We start from the raw sequence: 23,233 nt of genomic DNA, 5'->3' as shown, positions 1-23,233 counted from the left end.
TGTATTCTCTGTAGGTATAGAATTTGTGTTGCATTCTTCACACAATTGATTTTCTAGCGGTTCGCCTCATACATACAAAACCGATTTTTTTTTTTCTTAAAGGATTGAGGAGCACCACACGCCTAAAATCAAATAACCATCCTAGTACAAAAAAATCCATAAATTCAAAATGAGAAATGGTATCAGTATCTTTTTGGATGAAGTTGTATATCCCATGGGTTAAAATATCTCACTCATCTTGCTGCAATGAATATCGCCACATGTCGTCACAAATCCGTGGCACGCAAGAACCGTGTGGGAAAACGAACCCGACTTGCCGATCGATGATGTTGATAGCTAACAGTAGAGAAGAGAGGAGAGGCAGAGAGGTGTAAGCCAAATCACAGACCAAGCTTGAGAGCACATCAACGTGTCCTGGTTTACGTGGCCCTGTTTCACTAAGTAAAGTATAGTGAAGAATCGGGAATGATTTTGCAATTCATCTGCACAAAGAGGTCATTTCTGATTTTGCAATTCGGCAATAAAAGGAGGCATGAGACGGCCTCTGCAAATTAGTACCCGACGACACATAGCTCAGCAATTTGTCAATATAAAGAGGCATCTGTGATCTGTCAGTTAACAGCTCAGCATCTCGGCAGACGTATGCTGCACATACAGAGAAAGAAATTGTCCTGAGAATATTGACGCAAAGAAGGTAGAGTTTGTATCTAACTTGAACAAAGGAGTAGTACATGACTAGTGACTATATGCAAGAGAAAGAAAAAAAACAAGCAGTAACAAGAATAACCCCTTGTCAACAAAAACGGAAAGAAAAAAACAGACGAAAGAACTAGGAGAGCCAACTGGAAGTGTCACCTCAACTATACACAAGCATCTACCTTAAAATCTTCACCTAGGTGAATTCTGAAGGCTCAATGCTATTTTCAGTTTCGCCACATCATATTGTATTAGTCTTTGAAATATTGCTCACCGTTAGACCATAGGAGCAATGTGGATGTCAGAGATCTTTCCAGACCTTGTAGTCAGTATTTGAACTGTTGGGATTTATAGGTGTATCTTGACATCCCAAGAAGAAGGTCGGTCGCACATCCATATTGATCAATGCGTGTGCAGTTGATCTTGCGCTTGCAACAATGGCAACCTCGTCAGCAGCAATTATGGCTTCTCCATATCCTTTATCTTTTACATCAGGATTTTCTAACTGTTGATCACGGGAAAACAATCAATGAACAATAGAAGCATGTGATAATCAGGGACTGGATGAGTGAATGAAGAAGAAAATATCATTACCCTGAATTTTGTTTTTGCACCCCAGATGACAAATGTTTCATTGCATGTATGGTGACGATGGTTGCCACGCAAACCGCCTGGCTGGATCAATCCTACGTGTAGCGAAAGACAGACCAGCGCCCCATCTGCCACAAATTGAACATTATATAATTAATCTCCAGTCAAGATACCTGAAAAAAGAGCCTATGCTCTATTCACATCAGTCCTCCCTAAGCTGTAGAACAAAATTCCAGGCAATCACATCCAAGTAAATATATCATTCCACAAATCCATACAAAAAAAAGTGTGGATTGATGTTTCTGTATTTACAACTTCTTCTCAAGTAAATACTGTTCCAGAATAACCCCAAGAAAGAAAGAAAACTTGGAATTCTGCAGGTACAAAGTGAATGGTGATTGAAATTTCATTTGGGTGAAAGAGAACTGGACGTGCTTTATAAAATGACAAGGTCCCATATGTTGTAGACTAGTAATCCGTGCCTAATTTTTGCCTCAAATGTAGAAGACCGGTAGAGATTTTCAACGTCTACACAAATCCTTAGAACACCATCAACAGAGAGTAGAGACACTCATGGACTACAACATCTAAATAATACTATATTTGAGCATGTCAACACGAATTTAGAGTCAAGTTGAACAAAACGAAGTTGCAACGAAACACAGCGATGAACAACCTAAAGTTCAAAACAGTAGCAACCGGACCATAGAGCAAATTCATTCTGGCTACCAACCATACACTCAACAGAGCTCTCAAGTCCAACACAGTAGTAAGTAGTAACTAGTAAGTACTGGGAAAACAGTAGTGATGCATGTAAAGTCCTCTTGTTTCCTAGTAAGATGGGGCATCTATTGATAGAACCAACAAAGGTAAATAAAGTACAAAAGAAGGGAAATATTTGTGTAGCAGAATATTCTCCAACTTGGTTAGCTAAAAATCAATCGGTTGCTACCCCCATGTTGCAAATGTTCTCTTTTGCAACCTTTTTCTCCTTTCGGCCGTAAGGATACATATCAGTATGATAAATAGGAGCATTTGAGGAAAACAAATAAATAGATAGATGGAACTGACAATTCTGAATATAAGTCTTGTTCATTGGTTGCTTGTCAAAGAAAGCCACCCATCTATCTGTCTAATATATGTAGATGGAAAGCAAGTGGAACGACCCAACCACCAAAACATCTCAGTGATCACAGTTTGTTGGGCCATATGTCAAGGGGTGAACACAGAGGCACCTTGTATCGAACTCACACAAACAATGCTGTCAACAGCCGTGGTACATGCCCAGCTCAACCCAGGTGCCTATACTGGTTGATATAGCAAACCCAGCTTAACAATCTCCAACTAAGACTGCCACTGAGGCAACAAGATTATTTTGTAAGGTGCAAACCAAGTGCCGCTCCGCAAGGTGTTACAGCCACGCGCGACAACGTGTTCATGCCGCACTTCCACCAGTGACATGTTCAGAACATCAGTTTGTTCTTCTTCTCACTATAAACTTCAAACTGAACAAGAGTTGGAGTATCTACTACAAATATGAACTAGGCAGGCTTGATTTCTGCAATTGATGACACAGTGTTATTTATTCTACATCATCACTGCCACATTCCAACTCTTTTATTGAAACAACCTTCTGCAGCGAGCTAACAATAGAGAGCATAACTGAAAACGTAGAATTCGCGAGGCAAGGGGGGAACTCACTTGGGAGGCCGGCCTCGCGGGCTGCGGCGACGGGGTCGAGTAGCCATCCGCGCTCGTCGGCGGCGATGGGGGTGGGATGGAGGGCGGCGGGGTAGCGGACGAGGTTGGCCTGAGGGTCGTGGACGACGGTGGGGCGCTGAAGGGAGGCGGAGGGGGTGGGTTGGTGGAAGTGGAGGGAGATCCAGGTGAGGAGGACGAAGAGGGAGAGGAGGAAGGGGAAGGACGCCGGCCGCTTCAGGAAGTGGAGGAGCGACGAGGGCAGCGGGGAGGACGAGGGCGCGGCGGCGGCGGCGGGGAATGGCGGGGTCTGGGTGTTGATTTGCAGCGCGATGGCCCTCCTCGGGTTCGCCATGGACGGGCGGCGCGCAGGCCGGTGGCGAGCTCTGCCGGCGAGGGATCGGCGGCGGAGACTCTACTTTTTCTCCCGATGGAGCCGGCGAACTGTCACTGCCTCACGTGGGTTGCCATGTCATTTCGAAGGCGGATAGATATCCGAAGATATTTCCACCCATTCGGCCCGGATCCGTGAGATCTGAGCCATCCAACGCGAAACGGACGGCTCTCGATGGGTCCCCTTCCTATCGTTCTACGCTTATCCTCTTCCTCCTTCCCTCCCCCTTCCTCGTCCCTTCCTCCAGCCCCCAGCCCAAACCCGCAAAACCCAGCGGCCAGCTCCATGGCACCGCCCGCCATGGCGTTCCAGGCGCTCGCCTTCTCGCCCCTCCCCCTCCACCTCCCCGCCACGCGGCGCCGGGCCCGCGTGCTCGCCGTGGCCGCCGACCAGACCCCTCCGCCCCCGCAGGCCTCCCCGTCCGAGCCGGCGAACAGCCCGAGCCGGCTCCTCCGGGAGCTCGCGCAGCGGAAGAAGGCCGTCTCGCCCAAGAAGAAGCACCCGCCGCGGCGGTTCATCCTCAAGCCGCCGCTCGACGACGAGCGCCTCACCCAGCGCTTCCTCAACAGCCCGCAGCTGTCGCTCAAGTCGCTGCCGCTCCTCTCCTCCTGCCTCCCCTCCTCGCCGCTCTCCGCCGCCGACCGCACCTGGATGGACGAGTACCTCCTCGAGGCCAAGCAGGCGCTCGGCTACCCGCTCGCCCCCTCCGAGACGCTCGGCGAGGGCGACGACTGCCCCGCGCGCCACTTCGACGTCCTCCTCTACCTCGCCTTCCAGCACCTGGACCCCTCCTCCGAGCGCACGCGGACGCGCCACGTGCGGAACGGCCACTCCAGACTGTGGTTCCTGGGCCAGTTCGTGCTGGAGCTCGCCTTCTGCGAGTTCTTCCTGCAGAGGTACCCCAGGGAATCCCCTGGGCCGATGCGGGAGCGGGTGTTCGCGCTCATCGGGAAGAAGGTGCTGCCCAAATGGATCAAGGCGGCGAGCCTGCATAATTTGGTGTTTCCTTACGACGATTTGGATAAGATGATACGGAAGGACAGGGAACCGCCCACCAAGTAAGTCTTCAATTACTGACTGGAAATGTGCCATTTGAATTGTAGTAGAGGTATAATTCTGGTCTGGGATCATGCATTAGGACAATGCGAGCAATCAGTAAACATTGTGTTCAGAGTGTAAGAGTGAAATCGTCCATGGCACATTTGCAATTAGCACAGTATGCATCTAGTTAGCACCTTATAAATTCGGTAACGAAGATAGCTGCCTACCAGTTTAACACCTAAATGTGCCCACGAAGTAAGTCTTTGATTATTAACTGAAAATGTGGGACTTGAATTGCAGTAGAGGTATAATTCTGGTCTGGGATCATGCATTAGGACAATGCGAGCAATCAGTCACCATTCTGTTAAGAGTGTGAGAGTGAAATCGTCCATGGCACATTTGCAATTGGCATAGTATACATCTAGTTAGCACCTTATAAATTCGTTACCGAAGTTAGCTGCCTACGAGTTTAACACCTAAATGTGCCCACGAAGCAAGTCTTTGATTATTAACTGAAAATGTGCGACTAGAATTGTGGAGATTAAATTCTAGTCTGGGATCATGCATTAGGATAACGCAAGCAATTAGTCACCAGTGTGTTCCGAGTGAAAGAGTGGAATCGTCCATGGCACATTTGCAATTAACATGGTACAGCTAGTTAGCATCAGAAATTACGATAGCTGGATACCTGTTTAATACCTAAATGTCAGCCTGTGGGTTAGACAATCAATGTTTTTTTGCATGAGCTTGATCTGCATTATGTACTTACTCTTCTGTGGTAGTTCCATTTTATGGGAAATGTATGGGTGATTTGGTGTTAGGAGTAGTTTGGTAGGGTTCCATTTAACTATTCGTTGTCTTGACACACTCAACATATTTGGTAAATTTGCATGTGCTGGTATAACATTAATGGTAAAAGTAAATACTGTTAGCTTACTTTTCGCCACTTTTTAGTCCAATGTTATATGTATCAATGTATGTTCTGCGGCTTTCTCTGTGAAGTTGTCTCCGTTGTTAGATGTTCTACAGCCTTGTTAATAGTCAAGTTGCCCTTACATAATCCTGTTAGATGTTGTACACTTGTACTGAATTGCATTCTTCAATCTCCTTTATTGTGTACTGCTGCGTGTCCCTTTTTATGTGCTAACTAACTTGCCGTGGAAATTTTCTTTGCATAAGAATATGGAGCACATAACCTAACTTCATAAATTCATGATAATACTAACTCATTTGGAGAGTTTTCTCTTGATTGTTTGGTTTGTTAGAGCTATTTGTACTGTTAACTGGCAATTTGGAATACATATATGAGATAGTCTTCATTAAACTTTATGTTTGTGCTTCAGGGCTGTGTTCTGGGCATTATTTGGAGCTATATATCTGTGCTTTGGAATGCCTGAAGTCTATCGTGTTCTCTTTGAGGCGTTCGGGATGGACCCTGAAGAAGAGAGCTGTCAGCCAAAACTGCGGCGTCAACTAGAAGACGTTGATTATGTTTCAGTGGAGTTTGAAAAGAGACAGCTCGCATGGCAAGATGTTGCTGCCTACCGGGTATTGACCCTTCCTACCGTTTGTCCCAAATATTCACTGTCGCTTCTTTCTTATCTAGTTAACTGTTGCGTGTACTGCAGCCACCAGCGGATGCTCTTTTTGCTCATCCTAGGCTTTTCCGGGCATGTGTGCCACCAGGCATGCATCGTTTCAGAGGAAACATTTGGGATTTTGATAATAGACCCAAAGTCATGAACATCCTAGGATATCCCTTGCCGGCGAATGATAAAATTCCAGAAATTACAGAAGCAAGGAATATAGAACTTGGACTTGGCCTCCAGGTATTTTGACACCGCTAGTCTTTTCTCTCCTTATGGTCTTCCTTTCTAATGTTTACTTATTTCTCTGCATGCAAAACATGTTTTGTGGTGCATTATTTGCTTGTCTTTTCAAATCTGCTTCCTAGTTGTCCAGCAACTCAAACTGTTGATATATTTCACTATTGTCTGCACATAAATCAACATGATCTGTATTGGTTTTTTACTGCAGCTGTGCTTCATGCATCCCTCAAAGTACAAGTTTGAGCATCCAAGATTTTGTTTTGAGCGTCTGGAATATGTTGGTCAGAAGATTCAGGTTTGTTGCCTATCTTGTGATCTTTTTCAGCATCTGACCGCTCTCCATTTGATCAATAGTCATACTGAAGGTCTGAACTCCCTTATGATCAGGATCTAGTATTGGCAGAGAGGCTGATCATGAAGCATCTCGACGCACCTGGCAGGTGGTTGTCAGAGAAGCATAGGAGGCTGTTGATGAACAAGTATTGCGGGCGGTACCTGCGGGACAAGCACCTTCACCACTACATTATATACGGGGAGACTGTACAGGACAGATTCGAACACAACCGCCGGCTGAGAAATCCTTCCACGACCGCCGTCCAGCAAGCGATACATGGGCTCTCGTACTGCGTGTACGGCAAACCTGATGTGCGGCGCTTGATGTTCGAGGTGTTCGACTTCGAACAGGTCCAGCCAAAAGCTGTATGAGGAGGATATGCTCCGTGTCGGTTTGTGCTGAACTGATGACCGGCAAGATTGCCAGCGCTTGAAGGAAAAATGCAGGGTAATCGAAATCCTAGCGCGGACCAGATCGCGCAGTTCCGAAGCCTGAGCCCAAAGCTGGACCGTGGATTAAAGCAAGCACTGCCCGTCCAGCCACTTCTGGACCCCCCACAGCTCTTGTAACCTCTTGTCTTGCGTACTAAATAGGCAGCTGTATTAGAGATGATTAAAATTGAACGCCGTAGTTTTTCGAAGTTACAGTTTTGAGAGTTGGCTGTAAATTCCAATTTGAGCAGAGGACAAACAGCTGCAGCAGCAGCAGGAGGAAGATATAGTTATCCATGAGAAACATGCTTTGTAGTGTTGTAGCCGAAAATGTGAGTGCAACTTGTACTGCTAACGTGCAATGTCATTTGTCATACGGGTGCACAAGTTTATCTCTTTTTTTTAACATAGTACAATCGAAGTCACTTGTTGGGTGCATAAGTTTATCCTGTGGAACTTGTTTGCTGCTAGCTATCCTTATTCAAGCTCTGATTTTATTCGTGTCCACTCACCCATGGACATCATATAAGAGGCAATGTGGCGGGAGGGCCGTTTTTGCTCTGGGGTGCATATGCTCCCTAATGAACAGTAAATTCAAAATAAATAGTAAATGAATTTTTTTAGATGCTCTTGTTAGTGTAACAAGTGTGCTTAATAATTTTCATGCAAAACATGGTGACAGTGCTTCGTCAGTGAAAAAAAAGTATAACATTTGTGGTTTGACTTGTTTTTTTTTTGCGCAGATCAAAATACTTTCCTCCCAAAAATTTGCAGGTAGCATTTTGGTGTGACAAAAAAACACATCTTTTTTTCTATTTTTTTACATTTGCAACAAACATTTTTGGTGGGCAGGGGCATATGCTACCAAGAGCCGGATTGGATTTCCACAATGTGGCAGTCTCTACAGTTTGACACTTGATCACAACTCAGCTTTATTTTATCTCGTTCACAGAAGCGCTGGTTCTTCTGGGCAAGATGAAAAATTGCTTTTTTTCTAGAAATAGATGAAAAATTGCTTCTTCTTTTTTAGTCTAAACACAATTTTATAAAAAATTGCTTTTTTTAGGGATTTTAAATTGCTGATGCCATGCTTCGCAAATGCGATTGTTCACACCAGCAACTGTTCAGCCAGTTTCAAAAAAGAAAAACAATTGTTCAGCCTCCCCGCAAAAAAGAAAAAACATAATATCACTACAGCCCAATACGAACGGGCCGGCTTGCACCGGGCTCGCGGACCAGGCTTCGACCGCGATATTTTGCATCGCGCACGCCCGAGGAAAACCCAAACCCTGAACCCTAGCTTGGCCGCCCCCTTCTCTTCTCTTCTCTTTCCGGCCTCCCCTCTCCCTTCTCCTCGCCGCGTAGCCCCTCCCAAATCCGCTCATCCGCCGGTCCGCTCGTTCTTCCGGGAGAGGGGCAGCGAGGACGAAGATGTCGTCCCTGCGGAACTCGATTCCGCGGCGGGCTCACAAGGAGCGCGCCCAGCCGTAAGTCCCTCCTCCTCCCTCCCTTGCGCGACGCCCCCCGCTTCCCCTCGAGCCTCACGGGCTTGCCTCCCACGGCGCCGCCGCCGCCGCCGGAGTCCTGCGGCTCTTCTGGGGGCGGCCCCGTGTTGGACCTTCCTCTCGCGTCTGCGTCGATTTTCGGACTGATTCTGGAATTCGGACTGGTGTTGCAGGGAGTCGCGGAAGAAGTACGGGCTTCTGGAGAAGCACAAGGACCATATCCTCCGCGCCAGGGCCTACCAGCGCAAGGAGGATTTCATCAGGGTATTGCTTCTGTTCCTTCCCAAGCTCGGACTCTTGTGTATCTTTCTTTTTGGACGCCGATAAGTGCCCCACGTGTGGGCGTTAGGAAGTCTGCCCACACATTTTGTGTGGTGTATAAGAGGAACAGCCCACACATCTACGTGTGGGCAAAACAAGTAATGCCCACACACCTCTTTTTTTCCCTTCCGGTCCCTCTCACACGCGTGCGGGTGGGCGAAATAGATAACGCCCACACGCCCCGTACATCAGGCCTCGTACCTCGTTGTCCCGCACGCCCCGCGTGACAGTCACCGTGCGCCCGCAGTTGCCATGGTGCAGACCCTCGTCATGTTCATTTAACTGCAGTTGCCATGTCGCTGAACTACGGTTGCCATGTCGGACAACTACAGTTGCCATGGTTGCTCAACTGCAGTTGCCATCTAATGTCAAAAGTTCCAGATGCCAATTTTGGGCAACTACGGCTGTTGCCATGTATGGTCTGGTTTACCACTAGGCAGTTGCCATGTATGGTCTGGTTTACTACAGTTGCCATGATTTGAAAACCTTAGGAGTTGCCACCTACTAACACTAGGCAGTTGCCGTGTAGTGCTACAAAAAGACATGGCAAAACAACATGTTCGGGTAAAAAAGAGAGAGTTGCCATCTGCTTACAAGCACACTAGGGCAGTTGCCGTGTACCCTGCAAAAATACATGGCAACTGACATGTTCGGGTAAAAAAAAGAGAGTTGCCACCTGCTTATAAAGCACACTAGGGCAGTTGCCATGTACATTGCAAAACACATGGCAAGTGGCAACTTGGGTGTGGGAGATGAGACGGGCGTGTGGGCGAGATGGCAAATGCCCACACACCAGCCCTTGTGCGTGAGTGGAAAGTGGCTTGTGGGCGAACTGCTGAACGCCCACACACCAGCCCCTCCCATGTGGTGAAACGGCCGTGTGGGTGACCGGGTGAATGCCCACACACCAGCCCAGTTCTACGTGGCACTAGAAACATGCCAAGATTCGTGCGCTAACAAACGGACGCGGATCCACGCGTGTGGGCGAGATGCAAACGCCCACACGTGTGGGCGTTAGACTTTTCGTTCTTTTTTGTTTTGCCAACATTGGCCGGAAATCGAATTGAGCTCAACCCAAACACACCCTTAGGACCGAGGAGAGTTCAGAGGGACATTTTCCTCTGTTTATTTGGTACTACCTCTGTCCCATAATATAAGAGCGTTTTTTACACTAGTGTAGTGTCAAAAACGCTCTTATATTATGGGACGGAGGGAGTAGTACGTTCCTGGGATGTTTATTATAGCTATCTTGACCCATGGTTCTTGTTGTTATTGGTAAATACAGAATCTGAAGGAGAAGGCATCATTCAAGAACCCAGATGAGTTCTATTTCAAGATGATTAACAGTAAAACCGTGGATGGAATCCATAGGCCCAAGTACGTTGTAGAGTAGTTGCTCTGGCAGTTCGAACCTTGGTATATTCTACGTGTTAATTTGGATTATCGTGTACCTTTTATTAGGCCTGAAGCAAATAATAAGTACACCGAAGAGGAACGTATGCTGTTGAAGCATAAAGACATGGGATACATCTTTCAGGCCGTTCAAAGTGAAAGAAAGGTTTGTGGTGACTTCGAAATATTCAAAACAAATGAGTACTTTGTTTTTTGTGGCTAGATCCTATATTTCCGTTCCAATTTGAATGTCACCCCTTTGACTGTAGAAAGTTGAACGATTGAGCTCAACCCTTCACGCAGTGGATGACAAGCGTTCAAACAAGCACATTTACTTTGCGGAAGACAGGTATAAATGTGGCATTCTTGCTTACCCTTTTTCAGTTTTGGATTTGATTTTTGAAGATTCATTTATGAATCGCTGGCTAGCTACCTAAGATTTTGTAAATATTGAGATGATTAGCTGTTTTATTTCAGAGAAGAAGCCAAAGAAATACGATCTAGGATAGGTCAAAGCAGCAGCACACCTCAATTTGGCAACATCCCTTCTCGTATAAAGAGGTAGTATACTGTTCTTTTGGGAATATGATTTTGTGTTGTATATGTGGCCACTGTGATTAATGTTATACTTGCGAAGGATAGCTTTCATTATCGGTTCATTAGTGAATGAATGTCACATCTGTTGTCTTTGATCTTTACTCGTTAGAAATACCTGCTCTTCATTATTGAGACTTGAGAGTTAGGGTGTTTTGGTGATTTATTTCATGCTATTCATGGTTGATGTGGGTGTGAATGTAAATGCATTCAGCAAATTACTCAGTGGTAATGGCTTGGATGTGGGATGGGAATTTTTTTTCTCTAGCTCAAAGCATTATCTTGATTCTTGTGCATGTTAGTGCATCAGGTGCTGCCTGATAAACTTATATCCCGTCAAATTCTTTATAGGAAAACAGCTTCATCCTACAAGGAGTTAGAAAGCAGGAAAGAAAGGGTTAAGAATCTTGAGAAATTGTATGCGGACATGGCCTTGCAAAAAGAACTGAAGGTGCGCTTTCTATGACTGAACCATAAAATTTTATGTTTATTGAATGTAAAAAATACAACTCAGTGTGAACCAGTTCAGGTTTTGCCATCAACCGATATCTCAAGCAGCCTAAAGTCAAAATCTTAAAACAAACTGGCTTATGAAATTTTGATGGTCATGTCGGTAGTAAAGTAGTACTGTTTTTGTTGTCAAGTTCGAAGTTACTGAACTTGTTTAATACTGGGGCAGAAACCTGGACGCAAAAGGAAGCTCCGTGAAGAAGAGATTGTAAATTCAGCATCACAGACTGTTTACAAGTGGCGTGCGCAAAGGAAGCGGTGAGATGCTTTTAGTTTTTATTATCTTGTTTAAAAAAATGTTTTGTGTTCTTGCTGACCTGTCAATTTACTCACCGTCGCTCGCTAAACTTCAGATGATAGGAATGGCGAAACCTGGACAATTGGGAACAGACAAGCTGGCGCTTGAAGAGTTTTACTTCCCTGTGACATTGCCCTTGCCCTTCCACAACCCCATCCATTACTTCCAGATACCTTTATAACCTTTGCCTGGTGATATTTGTGGATCCTATGCCGGAGACCATGTACTGCTATTAGTGTATTACCATAATTTCTCGAAATGTTAAGTGATCAGAGTCACCATGTAGGAACAATTTTGATGGATATAGTTGAAATTATGCCTGTGTTGTGTATCAAGTTATTTGTGATAGAATTTCATTCCTGGCTGATGGTTAACTTGCATTCCACGATTAGAAGGTAGAGCCAAATTGGCGGAGTTTGGCGGTGCTCGTGAGGGCTAGGAAGAGCCGGTGCACTAGGATTGCAAATTTAAGAGGCGGTGATGCAAACACCAAATTCTTCCACCGGTGCATTAACGCCTGCAGGAGAAAAAACCACATTCATCAGATCAAGCACGAGCTTGGTTTGGTAATCGAGCACAATGAAAAAGAGAAGATCATACATGACCACTTTTATGAGGTGTTAGGAAGGGGGGGAGGTGTTAGGAAGGGGGTGCACGAGCAACGAGGACTTTAACTAGGAAGAGCCAGGCATTGAGTCCCATGCTGTGCATGGCCTTGATGCTCCTATCACCGAGGACGTGATTTGGGAAGCCATCAAGGAGATGCCAGGTAATAAAGTGTTGGGGTGTTATCAAGCATGCGGTCATGAGGGTCATCCAACGCTTTGACTCCCTCCACACCTATAACCTTCAATGGCTTAACTCCGCAAATGTTGTCCTCTTGCCTAAAAAGGAAGGTGCGGAAGGCATCCTCGACTACAGGCCTATTAGCCTCATCCACGCCATCGTCAAAATCATCGCTAAGGTCCTCTCGCTTCGACTAGTCCCCCACATGGACGGCCTAGTCTCCGACGCTCAAAGTGCATTCATTAAGAGGCGTAGCATCCATGACAACTTCATGTACGTTCAAAACTTTGCGCGGAGGTTACACAAGTGCAAAATACCCGCCCTACTTTTCAAGCTTGACATCAAGAAGGCGTTTGATTTGGTCAAGCGGGATTACGTCCTGGATCTTCTGCAACGCTTGGGGTGCCCTGCCAAATTTCTTGCTTTTTGCTGCTGTTCTTTCGACATCTTCATCTTGACGATTCCGTCCACGAATGGTGGGACAAGAGGGCAACCACGTCCCCAACCGGAGCGCTATGACCTCCCTCACCATGCTTATTTCTTGGACCATCTGGAATGAGCGAAATGCCAGGGTGATCCGTCACAAGTGCGCGTCGCCGCCTATCCTTCTTAACATCATCTTGGAGGCAAAGCTTTGGATAACCGCAGGTGCTAAAAGACTAGGGCCTATATTTTTGCATGAGTAATCGCCATGCCGTGTATGTGGGTGCTCTTGTAAAACTCTAAACTCTGCTCCCTCTTATTGAATAGATGAGGCAAATCTTTTGCCTCCGTTTTGGAAAAAAAAATGACAGAGTTGCATCGTATTTTTGCTGCAAGAAAATGTACGCTACCATCGTGTTTTCCATTCAATCCTGGCCATCCAATCTTCATCAAATGTTCCGACAGGCGATCTAATGCATATGATTCTGCTTAGAGACACAAGCTGGTAATGCAGAGGATCCTCTTCCCACAAAAACTATGCGAGGATCCACATTTTATACATCAACCTACAATCGATATATTCTGTTTATTCAACTATAAGCTGGAGAGTCACGCCTTTACAAGCTGATTCACATGAGAGCCTCCAGCCGTCCTGGATTCATCCAGCTGCAATTCATCGATTGGCGATTGTTTGAGAATCAAGTGTTGTTATACCTTGAAACTATGTGTTCTCCAATTGCCAAGCTTGACGTCAAACCAGGGGATTCTATACCAAACAAGTTAACCAGCCCAGGAATACTGTGGACATCCTCCCCCTGCAGTAGTCAGGAGTGTTCAGCTTCACGGGTTTGTCGATTAATACTTGAGAGTGAAAAGTAAACTTTGAAGCTGATATATGAGAACTATGTTAAATCAGATAATAACCTGAATAACAAAATCCGAAGGGCGCTGTCCCGGGCCAGAAAGCTTTGGCCGGATCCCAGAATAACCAGGCTCCAAAGAACAATCCTTGAGATTTGGAAAATACTTCCTTATCACAGAGTAAAATCCAGAACATCGGGTGGGGTTCACCGAGTAATCAAACCTGATTTACATAGATGCTAAAAGTCATACAACATCTTAGCTTTTTCAAGAAGACGAAACTATTTTTATATAAATCAGTAAATTTTAGGCAACAACTGTAGTAACTTTATTTTTAAATATTGGACACCACTAGAACATTAGCATGCCATATTAGGTATTTGTAACTCCATCGATTTCAGCGATGTGTATAACAAGTAAAAAAGACCATATATAATTAAACTGAACAAGCAAGTATTTGCAATGGCTTACCTATTCAGGAAACATGACATGTCGTCCATTTTACCATCTAACCATTCAACATCTGGTCCAAATTTAACAAGGCCATTTAAGTCTAGTGTGACATGGACCCCTATGCCACCATCCTCTGGTAGAGGGTATATTAAGTGGCTGAAAGGACTCTTGGTTTGTGAGAGGGTGAAGTAACATCCACGGGCATAGTAAGCCGGGGGCACAAATGCTTGGGCAAGGCCATCAAGTCTTTTGGCAAGTGGAATTGCACTCAAACCTGCTGCATTTATCAGAAGTTTTGGAAGCAAAACAATCTGTGGGAGTACAGGAGAGCCAATAGAATGGTTCTCCAGCTCTTTGCTTTCAGAAATATGAAGCTCGATCCCTTCATCTCCAACACGTCCACTGATGACTGCTGTGTTATATGATATGGTTGCGCCTAGATTTTCAGCATCAGCCTGCATCACAAGAAAAGGAAATCACATGACAGTATGAGAAGATTTGGAGTTTTGCATGATGCAACACGATGAAGTGGACTAACATAAAATGAACATGATATAACTGTGTACAGGAAAGACGCATGGGAAATATTTTTGGATTATCGGGCCTGAACCTTCCAAACATTGCTGCGAGCTCATTTGAGAAGGAAAACGGAAGAAAGGAACATCAACATATCTTAACTAGTTAAAATTGCTTCGATAGTGCAGAGGCCCTCTACGTAGCGCTATTTCAGTTATCTATGCAGTTTTTTCACTCTTGGAGAGTGTGAAAAGGGACCTTCCAAATAATTAAATCATTTAGAGGATTGTAGCAGGCAAAATAAACAATGCAAAGACAAAAATGGTAAGTATCAAGAACAGATTAGCCAAGTACCAAAAGGGAGAGCATGAATGAATGTGAGTCAACAATCCCAGTACTAGGTGATAGCAAAGCTTTCAAACAACGAAGTTCAGGTTCCATCTCCATGGCCTGAGAACCTTCCATCATCTGAAGATCATCCACCCCATTGTCTTTAGCACTCTTGAGGAGCATGTCCAGCTTTGCAGTCTCTGCAACACCAGTAGCAACGATAAGTTTGCCGAGCCGTTTATGGGGGATTGCTCGTTCTGTGCAGTACTTGTAGAGCATTTCCCTTCCTCTTACACAAAGATTAGCCTACAAAAAACATTTCGTAGGAAAAAAACCTGTAATTAATTTCAGCATGGCAAGAAAGCACTTTGGTAATTCGTCAAATAGAATAGGACAGAAGAAAGGATCATTATATTAAGAAATGCCATAGATGGACAGAAGGGGAAAATGAAGTAATGAACTGTGATTCTACAAGTGCACTCAGCATTAGAGACAGTATATACCTCAAAAGTATCAACAAGAATATCGCTACTGCAATGTGCAAAACTGGAAATAACACAAAGCAGGGAAGAAGATTGCTATTTGCCCGATGAATTATATCTGTTTTATTTTCAGTATAATAATATCTGTATACCAATCTCAAACTCTTAAGGACACACACACCTAAGAGACTGAAATGCTAAAATGCTAATGTCAACTGTCCAATGTGGTGACTGGTGAGAACTGACTGAACTAAACTGAACTGAAATATCACAGAAAGCTAATAGAATCCCTCTGCACGAACTCGTGGATTATACGGCTCGGCGGGAACGGGGCGCACCTTGAGGCTGCGGGGAGGGTAGTAGATGCCGGCGTGGATGACCTCGCTGTTGCGGGAGCTGGTGCCGGTGCCGAAGCTGGAGGCCGCCTCGACCATCACCACGTCGCGCCCCGCCATGGCCAGCGCGCGCGCCACCGCGAGGCCGACCGCGCCGGCGCCCACCACGACCGCGTCCGCCGCCTCCCGGGGGATTCCGGTGGCGAACTGGGCGAGCCCACGCCGGCGGCAGGCCGCCGACAAGCGCCGCAGCGGAAGCATCACGGCCGGCCCGGCTGCGGGGAGCGAGTTGGGGTCCGACCCTGGCCCGGTGGCACCAGTCGATCACTCTCAGTGAGCCCGCTGCAATCGCCCAAGCCTAAGCCCGAATGCCCGATCGTGTCTGACAGATGTCATCTCCAAATAATTGCCCCACTAACTTATTCTGAAGAAAATCACTGTCACTGGTAACTTTTTTGCCTGTCAAAAAAGTAATTTCACTTGTACAAGTTGTGAAGATGCTTTTGAGACAAACTTACACATGATTTTTAGCTATCCAAACTGAATATTTTTCAAGATATTACTAGAGGTCAACTTTGCCCATCTCCAAAAGGACAGGTATGATGGAACTGACAGGGGCAGTACAAAATATCAGCTACAGTCATCCGTTTACTTCAATTGTTTTGGTTGGCATTTGAGGTTGGCACCGCTATAAGAATTTAATTTGATATATACTTCAGGTCAGAAAAGAGGTTGGAAGTCTGCCAGCTACTCTTGCTTGGACATCTCACACCAATGCCATATCAGCCCTACATCAGTTATCCATCAGCTAGAATGCTACTCGTAGATCTAATTGATGTATTGCACGAGCAAGCAAGCAAAAAATGCCATAATAGAGATGAGTAGATGACAATACCATTTGAGTCATGACACATAGGCAATCTTATGTTTTACTTCCACAGGCAGAAAGCATCGTTCTGCTACACAACATACAACAACTCAACTTCCCTGCTGAGAGCAAGGCACGCATGGCATGACAGCGCTATGTAGGGAGGAACATTACAAAGTGGCAAACTGCGGACATAACCATCTATATCACCCCGATCTCCGGTAAACCTTGTACGCCCGTTACTTCCTAGCATTTTCCACCTTCCCGTAGCCGTTTAGCAGTTGGTTTCATATACAGCCAGGCCTTGTAGCTCTGGGCCTTCCAAGCGCGGGTTCCTCTCGAAGCTGCACATAAAACAGAACGCTCGCACTTTGTCAACAAATGGCTCGACAAACGGAACAACGTAATGGTGGTGTGAGAACATGAGCTGGAAAGTGGAGGCTGGATACAAATAAAAATTGCATCGTTATGGAAAGAAAACATAATGGTTGAGATTATGAGCCTACAGCGTTATGTGCCCACTAGGCTAAAAAAGTTATCCATGTCCTTTGGTTCACAAAACATATCGAATACTGAAAAGAGAATTGACAGAAAGGGATGAAAAAGAAAACACTAGGGCGACGAAGGAAGTGCTTGGAATGGGTCAACTAAACTATGCTCGAATCCACAGCAGCACAAATTGGTGATAAAAAGCCTCTCATTCCTGCACTCAGATGATGCCCCTTCAGAATGATAAGATTATACCCTTCCATATCAGAAATAGTGACTACCCAACCCGCAAAAAAATAATTGAAATAGTGACTACCCACCTTATCACGGAAACAGTCAACCAAATTAATTTTGCAAATAAAGAAGCATCCAAACATAGATGTGTAACTAAAGAAGTGTGAGGAGCTGACGAGAAAATGCATGTTTTAGGATCCACATATTGGTCGGTCAAATAATCACAGGAGCGATTTAATTTGCCTTTCACAAGTACTATTGGTTAAGAGACACACATCCTAAAATTAAAGGCAGAATCTCTTATATTCTTTGAAGTTCTCATTTGTTTGAAACTTCTATTATGGGCATATTTTGAAAATCTCCATGTCGCAGTACATTAGAGAAGGCAAGCAGACTTACTTGCTGAGAGGAATGTGCTCAAATGGTCCAGTCGTGGGAATTGTTCCACACAGATTATTACCAGAAACATCACTGTAAAACAATGAAGCCAAAATTATCACATGGCAAATTCACATGGAGCCAACTGCACTCGTCATTGGAAATGAAACTGTACTTACACAACTTTGAGGCTAGATATTCCAGCCAGCTCCCTTGGAATTGGTCCAGTCAAACGATTGCCGTTGAGCCGCCTATGAAAGCACAACCGTATGTTAAGCATAAAATACAGAACTATAGTGTTACATTTGTACATAGCACCTACGAACAGATATCCTAGCAGAACCCGACACCATTAGAACAATACAGAATGTTCATCTTTAGCATAATCAGCAATAAATCCGCATTCAGTTGCTAATATGTGATAACTGTTTCATATGTAGAGAGTACTTGAAGGCATGAAACTTACAAGAATACAAGGGACTTCAACTTCCCAAGTGTTGGAGGTATAGTCCCCGAAACATTGTTCTTGTACAAGTCCAAGCTAATTAGGTTCTTCAAATCACCAAGTTCCGATGGGATCGTTCCTTCAATATTATTTTTGTAAAGTTCCCTGTTGCAACACTAATAGTCAATACAACTGCATTGCATTAGGATGAATAATCAGTAAACATTGAATACTAAACAGGAATTTCGATACATCGGGCCTAAACGTCATCATAACAAACTCTAAAGAAATAGAATGTAAACAAATGCACCACCAACAACAATGGAAATGGATCCTAGACAGCAGTTCAAAATAGGATGATGTGCATTAGGTATTCAGTTACACAATGTACTGAACAGGTTCTGGAGGACATCGATGAAGGACAGAAAATAGCATCATATCTACTTGTTTAACCTAAGAAGGCATGTAATGGTTGTATAATACTATAATGGAAGCCATGGTTAGCTCCTTCTGTATCTGAATATCTTTAAGATTTCTTTGTCATCATAGCAGGTTAATCCATGTCCCTACTATTCATTTTTGCTTTCAAGTTCCGCTACAAACTCAGGATTCCATTAGCTTAATTAGCGTAGGTTGTAGTACTGTAAAGCTACTTTATTATGTGACACAGCTTAATACATAAGCTTTAAACTGGAAAAAGAACCAATCTAAATTATAAGTTGAAAGTTCAAACAAATTTACACCTGGAGGCTGGAACATATGCCATTCTAAATCACATGCATGCAGGTTAAAACTGTCTCTTGTAGGATATATCCCATCTATGGAGAAGCGCACATGATTTGGTAGTAACAACAGCCACATCTCAGACCAAATAACAAATCAATCAGCACTAAGTTGACGATCAGATGCTACTATTGGTGTTTTGCAAATTGCAACTTACATGGAACACATCATCTACTTCAATGAATATAACATATTTTCCAGATGATGGAACTTATGTGTAAACAGTTGTGAACAAAAATAGTACAGTAGGTTTGAGCTTACTACTTAGAGAAACTAGCAATAAGAACCAAACCACGTGAAAGAAGAACTTACAGGTATTGCAAATGCTCCAATTTACCAAGCTCGGGCACCAGATGACCAGATAAATTCAAGTTACCAAGATCTCTGTAAGAGGGGGTATTTGAAGAAAACAATCAGATGAAGATATTCTTGTAAAATTTTGATCTCATACGCAAATACAAGAAATCATCAATAGCTGTTCTCCAAAAAAAAAAAAGAGAACGATCCATATTAATTGCCGCTGATTTGGTACAACTTTGTACTAAATCGGCGACAATTAATATGGTACTAAATCACCGATAATTAATATGAATCAGAGGGAGTATAGTGAATTAGCTACTATTTTTAGAAACTAAGAGTTATTGTTTGGAAATCCCAAGGAAGACTGCAAGCACTAGGCAGTGAAGATTCATGGAGAACACAAAGAACACCAACTATCCCAGCACAGTAACTTATCTTCTCCGCCTTTTTTTTTACTTTATTTCCCTTTTCAGTCTAAAGGGTTTAACTTCTTCAGTCTTGGGAAACTTCAACCTTATTGCCCCAAGCAACAAAACAGACTTGAGAACACTTGCTCAAACAGATTAATTTCCGATGAGGCTCTTGTTTTGATTCACGCAGGACCATACCCACTCTTCGTCGCCAACAATAATCTACCAGTATTGAGTACTAATAAATCATCGATTACGCAGATGCACCTAACACTAGTCTGTCCTGTCGGGAACAAATTATAGCTAGGAATAAACTCATCCGCTGTTAAATCGGTAGCTCCCCATAGACGCGAGCCCGGCGAATCGATTCCCCTTCCACGGACAGACCACAGCCCCGACTCAAACAGAAATGGAAGGGCGAGCAAGAGAGGAGAGAGGGAAACGCACAGGCGGGTGACGCGGTTGTCGCGGTCGCAGGTGACGTGGAACCAGGTGCAGGGGTTGACGAGGGTGGGGTCCCAGCTCTGCAGCACGCCGCCGGGGTCCCGCAGGCTGCGGCGCAGCGCCGAGAGCGCGTCGCCCTCGGAGTTTGCCCCCGCCAGCGCGACCGCGAGCGCCGCTACGAGGGCCAGGACCAGGGCTCCGGCCGCCATGGGGAGACGGGCGGGAGAGATCGGCCGCCGGATCTGGACGCGGTTGGTCTGGGTGGCCGCTCGCACGCAGGTGGGGAAAGGGGAAGGGAAGGAAGCAGCGGCGTGTCTGCTCCGGTCCAGTGCGGCTGCTGCCGACGCCTCCCGCTTTTGTATTGCTCGGCGTGTGCGGTGGTAAAAAGTCAGTGGGAGGGCGTAGTGGAGCGGCCGGGCCGGACCGAGTTGGGTGGGTTGTGTCGGGTTGGGTTCGTGGGCCATGCTCGCGAGTGGAAAGCCAGCGAGGAATTCGTTGACTTGGGTCAGCCTGCTCCTGCTAAGTCTTGTGCTAGGCTGTTCTCTGTCCTTTTTTTTTTTGCCTTTTCTTTTCCTACTCTTCTAGGCTGCTATAGGTGTGAATCTTCACGATTCCAAGGGGAAAAAATGCCTGAACCTGATTGGCCCGAACTGAGCTTCTTCGCTAAGCTAGTTATTTAGTCTTGTTATGACGGAGATGTGCTAAACAAAGAGACCTGCTTGTGTTTGGCCCTCAGCCGCTTTCACCCTACCGTCGTTTTAAAATCCCCTTCCCACTCTTTGCCTTCGTAGGTTGAAGATGTAGAAACATATTCGTTGGTTTTACTACATGCGCATCATACTTTTTCTTTGCTCCAATTTCTTGCGCTAGTTTATACTACACTGCTGCATTTCCACTACCTTGAAAGGCAGGGCGGCAGGAGAGACAAGAGCAGGGAAGATTCCATGTCACGCACTGGCGTGTGTGAGTGTGGTGGCATCGACATGTCCACGTCATGGTCCACTCGCTGGTTTCGCGGGGTTTGTTTCCTCGCTTTTCTACACGCCTTGCCATCCCCTTCCGACAGGCACGGGCTCGAGACTTGACGGCCTCTGCTTTTCCGTTTTCCTTTTGTTGTTGCTGCTTCCGCGTACCCGGCCTTTGTGAAGCAGGTTCCGTCTATCTTTGATTCGGAGCAGCGCTGTGTAGACAAATCGAGTATTCGGCCTAACTTCGGAACCCTGGAAAGGCACTGAATAGAGAATTCAGAAACACCGCTGCGTGAAGTGCACTAAAAAGAAAGAAAGGTTATTGAGCAATTTTTGGTGGTTAAACTTTAATCCAGTTTAGTACCAGGATGAGTATGCTGAGGGCATCTCCAACGCTGACCCGCAAATTTGCTCCCGCATCCGTACGCGGATAGAGGACTAGTCCGCGGACACGGATGCGGGAGCTGGCCATCCAACGCCGTTCACATCATTTCAAACATTGTTTCAACTAACCGGATGAATGGCAGATTTTCATATAAACCGAAATACATTCATAATAATTCGAACATTTTTCATTTAAAAAGCGGCTGGACCCTAAACCTATCCTACGGCGGCGCACGTCGTTCACTTCCTTTGTATTCCGCATCGGCAACCATGTTCTTCATCTGCCATCTCCATGAGTGGCGATGGGGTACAAGGCCCGTGAAGTGAAGGTGTGGTCTCCAATAAGGAAGAACAAAACATGGAAGACGGACCGGCCCACTTGGGACACAACGCCCTGCAGCCTCCCATACCCTACTCATCCTTAGGGGAGTTCGCAACATGTCTGCCGCCGGTGCCGGTGGACGTGAGGTCGTCATGGTTGTGGACGGTCCGTCACTGTCCACCTGCCACATGCGTCTCCAATGGACGACGACACGTAGGATGCGCAGCTGGCGTCGACTCTGTGTTTCGAGAGGCGCCTGGAGCACGTGCGGTCTCGTAGAGCGTCCTCTGCTCCACAACAATGTTCGGGTTCACCGTGACCATGGCGGCCACGGCCTCGCCGCTTGCGCGCTCGTCGTAGATTTGGCCCTCCGCCAGCCGGTGCTACTCGAGGAGGAACAGATTGTACCTCTGCTCCTCATGCGCCCGCCGGAACGCCGACAAAGGAGCCGGTGCAGGTTGCTCCTCCTCCGGCATGTCGGCGTCGTAGTGCGCCTGTGCCTGCTCCATGGTCAAGCCGGCATGCACGGGCGCGAGGTCTAACATCGTGTCGTCGTCGGAGACCTCGGGCAAGTTGGTTGGCATGGCGTGCTCGATCCGCCAGGCGCGGCGGGTCTGCCAGGCGGCTGCAAGGGCGGGCACCTTGTGCGTCTGCCCCGATGACAGGCTCTCCCACATCATGCTAGAGCTTGCAGTCATGGTGGATGCGGTGCAAGGGAGGAGGATGTGGAGCAAAAGTGTTGTGGTGTGGAGTTTAGCCGGGTGTGACTGCCTTTAAAAGCTGAGTGCCCACTCGCCAAATTGCTTTGGAGAACGATCCATATAGCCTTTAACATTAATCCTCCAGTTGACATTGAATCGTTGTTTGGAACGTGGTTAGCTGGGGTTGCACATATTACTGCGGCGCGTATTCGGATTGGAACATGTGCACTTATATGGGTTATATGGAATTGCAGGAATGATATGATTTTTAACAGATAACACACTTTAACTTTCTTGTAGGTCATCTTCAGAGCTACCGCATGGATCCATACGTGGTCCTTACTCACTCCTATGGACTCCAGAGAGCCTTTGGTTACTAGGTGCAACCAGTGGGAAATGGTAGCACGGGCTATATTCAACCGGTTAGGATGGCGGTCGCATAACAGGATAGGAGTCTAGGAGCTTATCCTTTATATTGCCTTACCGGTTAAGATTTTGAGCTGTAATAATTTTATGACTTTGTGCTACTTCGAGACTATTTAATAAGATGACCGCATGCATCATTATGATGCAGAGGCCGGGGATACACCTCCATTTCTGGAAAAAAAAGAGGGAGATCGACATATCATACAAGTTCATCTGAAACTCTGTCATGATGGTGAAGGTGGCATGGTCGTCCATTATAGA

The 23,233-nt window shown here is 45.7% G+C and overlaps 5 protein-coding genes across 7 annotated transcripts; 2 read left to right on the top strand and 3 right to left on the bottom strand.

The window, feature by feature from the left end:
* Positions 1-148: 148 nt before the first annotated feature.
* Positions 149-3,587, bottom strand: LOC109731558 (uncharacterized). 2 transcript variants are annotated; one of them, XM_020290738.4, is made up of 4 exons: positions 2,989-3,587; positions 1,291-1,415; positions 971-1,201; positions 149-645 (listed from the first exon to the last, which is right to left on the bottom strand). In XM_020290738.4, the coding sequence occupies exons 1-3, from the start codon at positions 3,338-3,340 to the stop codon at positions 998-1,000; spliced, it is 681 nt and encodes a 226-aa protein (XP_020146327.1). In that variant the 5' UTR covers positions 3,341-3,587; the 3' UTR covers positions 149-645; positions 971-997. The 2 variants fall into 2 exon arrangements, with proteins under 2 accessions (XP_020146327.1, XP_020146326.1); XM_020290737.4 differs by having other exon boundaries at positions 570-1,201; positions 2,989-3,585.
* A 17-nt stretch (positions 3,588-3,604) lies between these two features.
* On the top strand, positions 3,605-7,398 carry LOC109731557 (ribonuclease III domain-containing protein RNC1, chloroplastic). The gene is made up of 5 exons (XM_020290735.4): positions 3,605-4,437; positions 5,764-5,968; positions 6,049-6,249; positions 6,458-6,544; positions 6,637-7,398. Exons 1-5 carry the CDS (start codon positions 3,665-3,667, stop codon positions 6,952-6,954), a joined length of 1,584 nt encoding a protein of 527 aa, XP_020146324.1. The 5' UTR covers positions 3,605-3,664; the 3' UTR covers positions 6,955-7,398.
* An 885-nt stretch (positions 7,399-8,283) lies between these two features.
* LOC109731556 (probable U3 small nucleolar RNA-associated protein 11) lies at positions 8,284-11,969 on the top strand. Of its 2 annotated transcripts, XM_020290733.3 has the most exons (9): positions 8,285-8,501; positions 8,693-8,783; positions 10,126-10,217; positions 10,302-10,398; positions 10,502-10,581; positions 10,710-10,793; positions 11,178-11,277; positions 11,506-11,594; positions 11,690-11,969. In XM_020290733.3, exons 1-9 carry the CDS (start codon positions 8,446-8,448, stop codon positions 11,691-11,693), a joined length of 693 nt encoding a protein of 230 aa, XP_020146322.1. In that variant the 5' UTR covers positions 8,285-8,445; the 3' UTR covers positions 11,694-11,969. The 2 variants fall into 2 exon arrangements, with proteins under 2 accessions (XP_020146323.1, XP_020146322.1); XM_020290734.3 differs by lacking the exon at positions 11,690-11,969 and having other exon boundaries at positions 8,284-8,501; positions 11,506-11,598.
* A 1,257-nt stretch (positions 11,970-13,226) lies between these two features.
* Positions 13,227-16,209, bottom strand: LOC109731554 (L-2-hydroxyglutarate dehydrogenase, mitochondrial). Its single transcript, XM_020290731.4, has 5 exons — positions 15,824-16,209; positions 15,028-15,309; positions 14,176-14,612; positions 13,768-13,927; positions 13,227-13,658 (listed from the first exon to the last, which is right to left on the bottom strand). Exons 1-5 carry the CDS (start codon positions 16,079-16,081, stop codon positions 13,542-13,544), a joined length of 1,254 nt encoding a protein of 417 aa, XP_020146320.1. The 5' UTR covers positions 16,082-16,209; the 3' UTR covers positions 13,227-13,541.
* A 524-nt stretch (positions 16,210-16,733) lies between these two features.
* LOC109731555 (leucine-rich repeat protein 1) lies at positions 16,734-20,544 on the bottom strand. The gene is made up of 6 exons (XM_020290732.4): positions 20,175-20,544; positions 19,330-19,401; positions 18,256-18,399; positions 17,969-18,040; positions 17,811-17,882; positions 16,734-17,032 (listed from the first exon to the last, which is right to left on the bottom strand). Exons 1-6 carry the CDS (start codon positions 20,378-20,380, stop codon positions 16,963-16,965), a joined length of 636 nt encoding a protein of 211 aa, XP_020146321.1. The 5' UTR covers positions 20,381-20,544; the 3' UTR covers positions 16,734-16,962.
* Positions 20,545-23,233: the final 2,689 nt, after the last annotated feature.

Source organism: Aegilops tauschii, chromosome 3 (assembly GCF_002575655.3).
Source record: "Aegilops tauschii subsp. strangulata cultivar AL8/78 chromosome 3, Aet v6.0, whole genome shotgun sequence".
Lineage (NCBI taxonomy): Eukaryota > Viridiplantae > Streptophyta > Magnoliopsida > Poales > Poaceae > Aegilops > Aegilops tauschii.
The sequence above is the reverse complement of the archived record's forward strand: the minus strand, read 5'-3'. Positions and strand labels throughout refer to the sequence as shown.

What these genes read in the sequence shown, in the direction of transcription:
- LOC109731558 (XM_020290738.4), bottom strand. Translation starts at nt 3,340, where the DNA reads ATGGCGAACCCGAGGAGGGCCATCGCGCTGCAAATCAACACCCAGACC. An exon ending in CCGCGAGGCCGGCCTCCCAA is followed by an intron (nt 1,416 to 2,988) that starts GTGAGTTCCCCC and finishes AATTTGTGGCAG; the next exon opens with ATGGGGCGCTGGTCTGTCTT. An exon ending in GTGCAAAAACAAAATTCAGG is followed by an intron (nt 1,202 to 1,290) that starts GTAATGATATTT and finishes CGTGATCAACAG; the next exon opens with TTAGAAAATCCTGATGTAAA.
- LOC109731556 (XM_020290733.3), top strand. Translation starts at nt 8,446, where the DNA reads ATGTCGTCCCTGCGGAACTCGATTCCGCGGCGGGCTCACAAGGAGCGC. An exon ending in ATCCCTTCTCGTATAAAGAG is followed by an intron (nt 10,794 to 11,177) that starts GTAGTATACTGT and finishes AATTCTTTATAG; the next exon opens with GAAAACAGCTTCATCCTACA. An exon ending in CCTTGCAAAAAGAACTGAAG is followed by an intron (nt 11,278 to 11,505) that starts GTGCGCTTTCTA and finishes ATACTGGGGCAG; the next exon opens with AAACCTGGACGCAAAAGGAA.
- LOC109731555 (XM_020290732.4), bottom strand. Translation starts at nt 20,380, where the DNA reads ATGGCGGCCGGAGCCCTGGTCCTGGCCCTCGTAGCGGCGCTCGCGGTC. An exon ending in GACAACCGCGTCACCCGCCT is followed by an intron (nt 19,402 to 20,174) that starts GTGCGTTTCCCT and finishes CCCCTCTTACAG; the next exon opens with AGATCTTGGTAACTTGAATT. An exon ending in GAGCACATTCCTCTCAGCAA is followed by an intron (nt 17,033 to 17,810) that starts GTAAGTCTGCTT and finishes TTTTATGTGCAG; the next exon opens with CTTCGAGAGGAACCCGCGCT.
- LOC109731554 (XM_020290731.4), bottom strand. Translation starts at nt 16,081, where the DNA reads ATGCTTCCGCTGCGGCGCTTGTCGGCGGCCTGCCGCCGGCGTGGGCTC. An exon ending in ACCCTCCCCGCAGCCTCAAG is followed by an intron (nt 15,310 to 15,823) that starts GTGCGCCCCGTT and finishes TGTTTTTTGTAG; the next exon opens with GCTAATCTTTGTGTAAGAGG. An exon ending in CATTCATGCTCTCCCTTTTG is followed by an intron (nt 14,613 to 15,027) that starts GTACTTGGCTAA and finishes CTTGTGATGCAG; the next exon opens with GCTGATGCTGAAAATCTAGG.
- LOC109731557 (XM_020290735.4), top strand. Translation starts at nt 3,665, where the DNA reads ATGGCACCGCCCGCCATGGCGTTCCAGGCGCTCGCCTTCTCGCCCCTC. An exon ending in GACAGGGAACCGCCCACCAA is followed by an intron (nt 4,438 to 5,763) that starts GTAAGTCTTCAA and finishes TTTGTGCTTCAG; the next exon opens with GGCTGTGTTCTGGGCATTAT. An exon ending in AACTTGGACTTGGCCTCCAG is followed by an intron (nt 6,250 to 6,457) that starts GTATTTTGACAC and finishes TTTTTACTGCAG; the next exon opens with CTGTGCTTCATGCATCCCTC.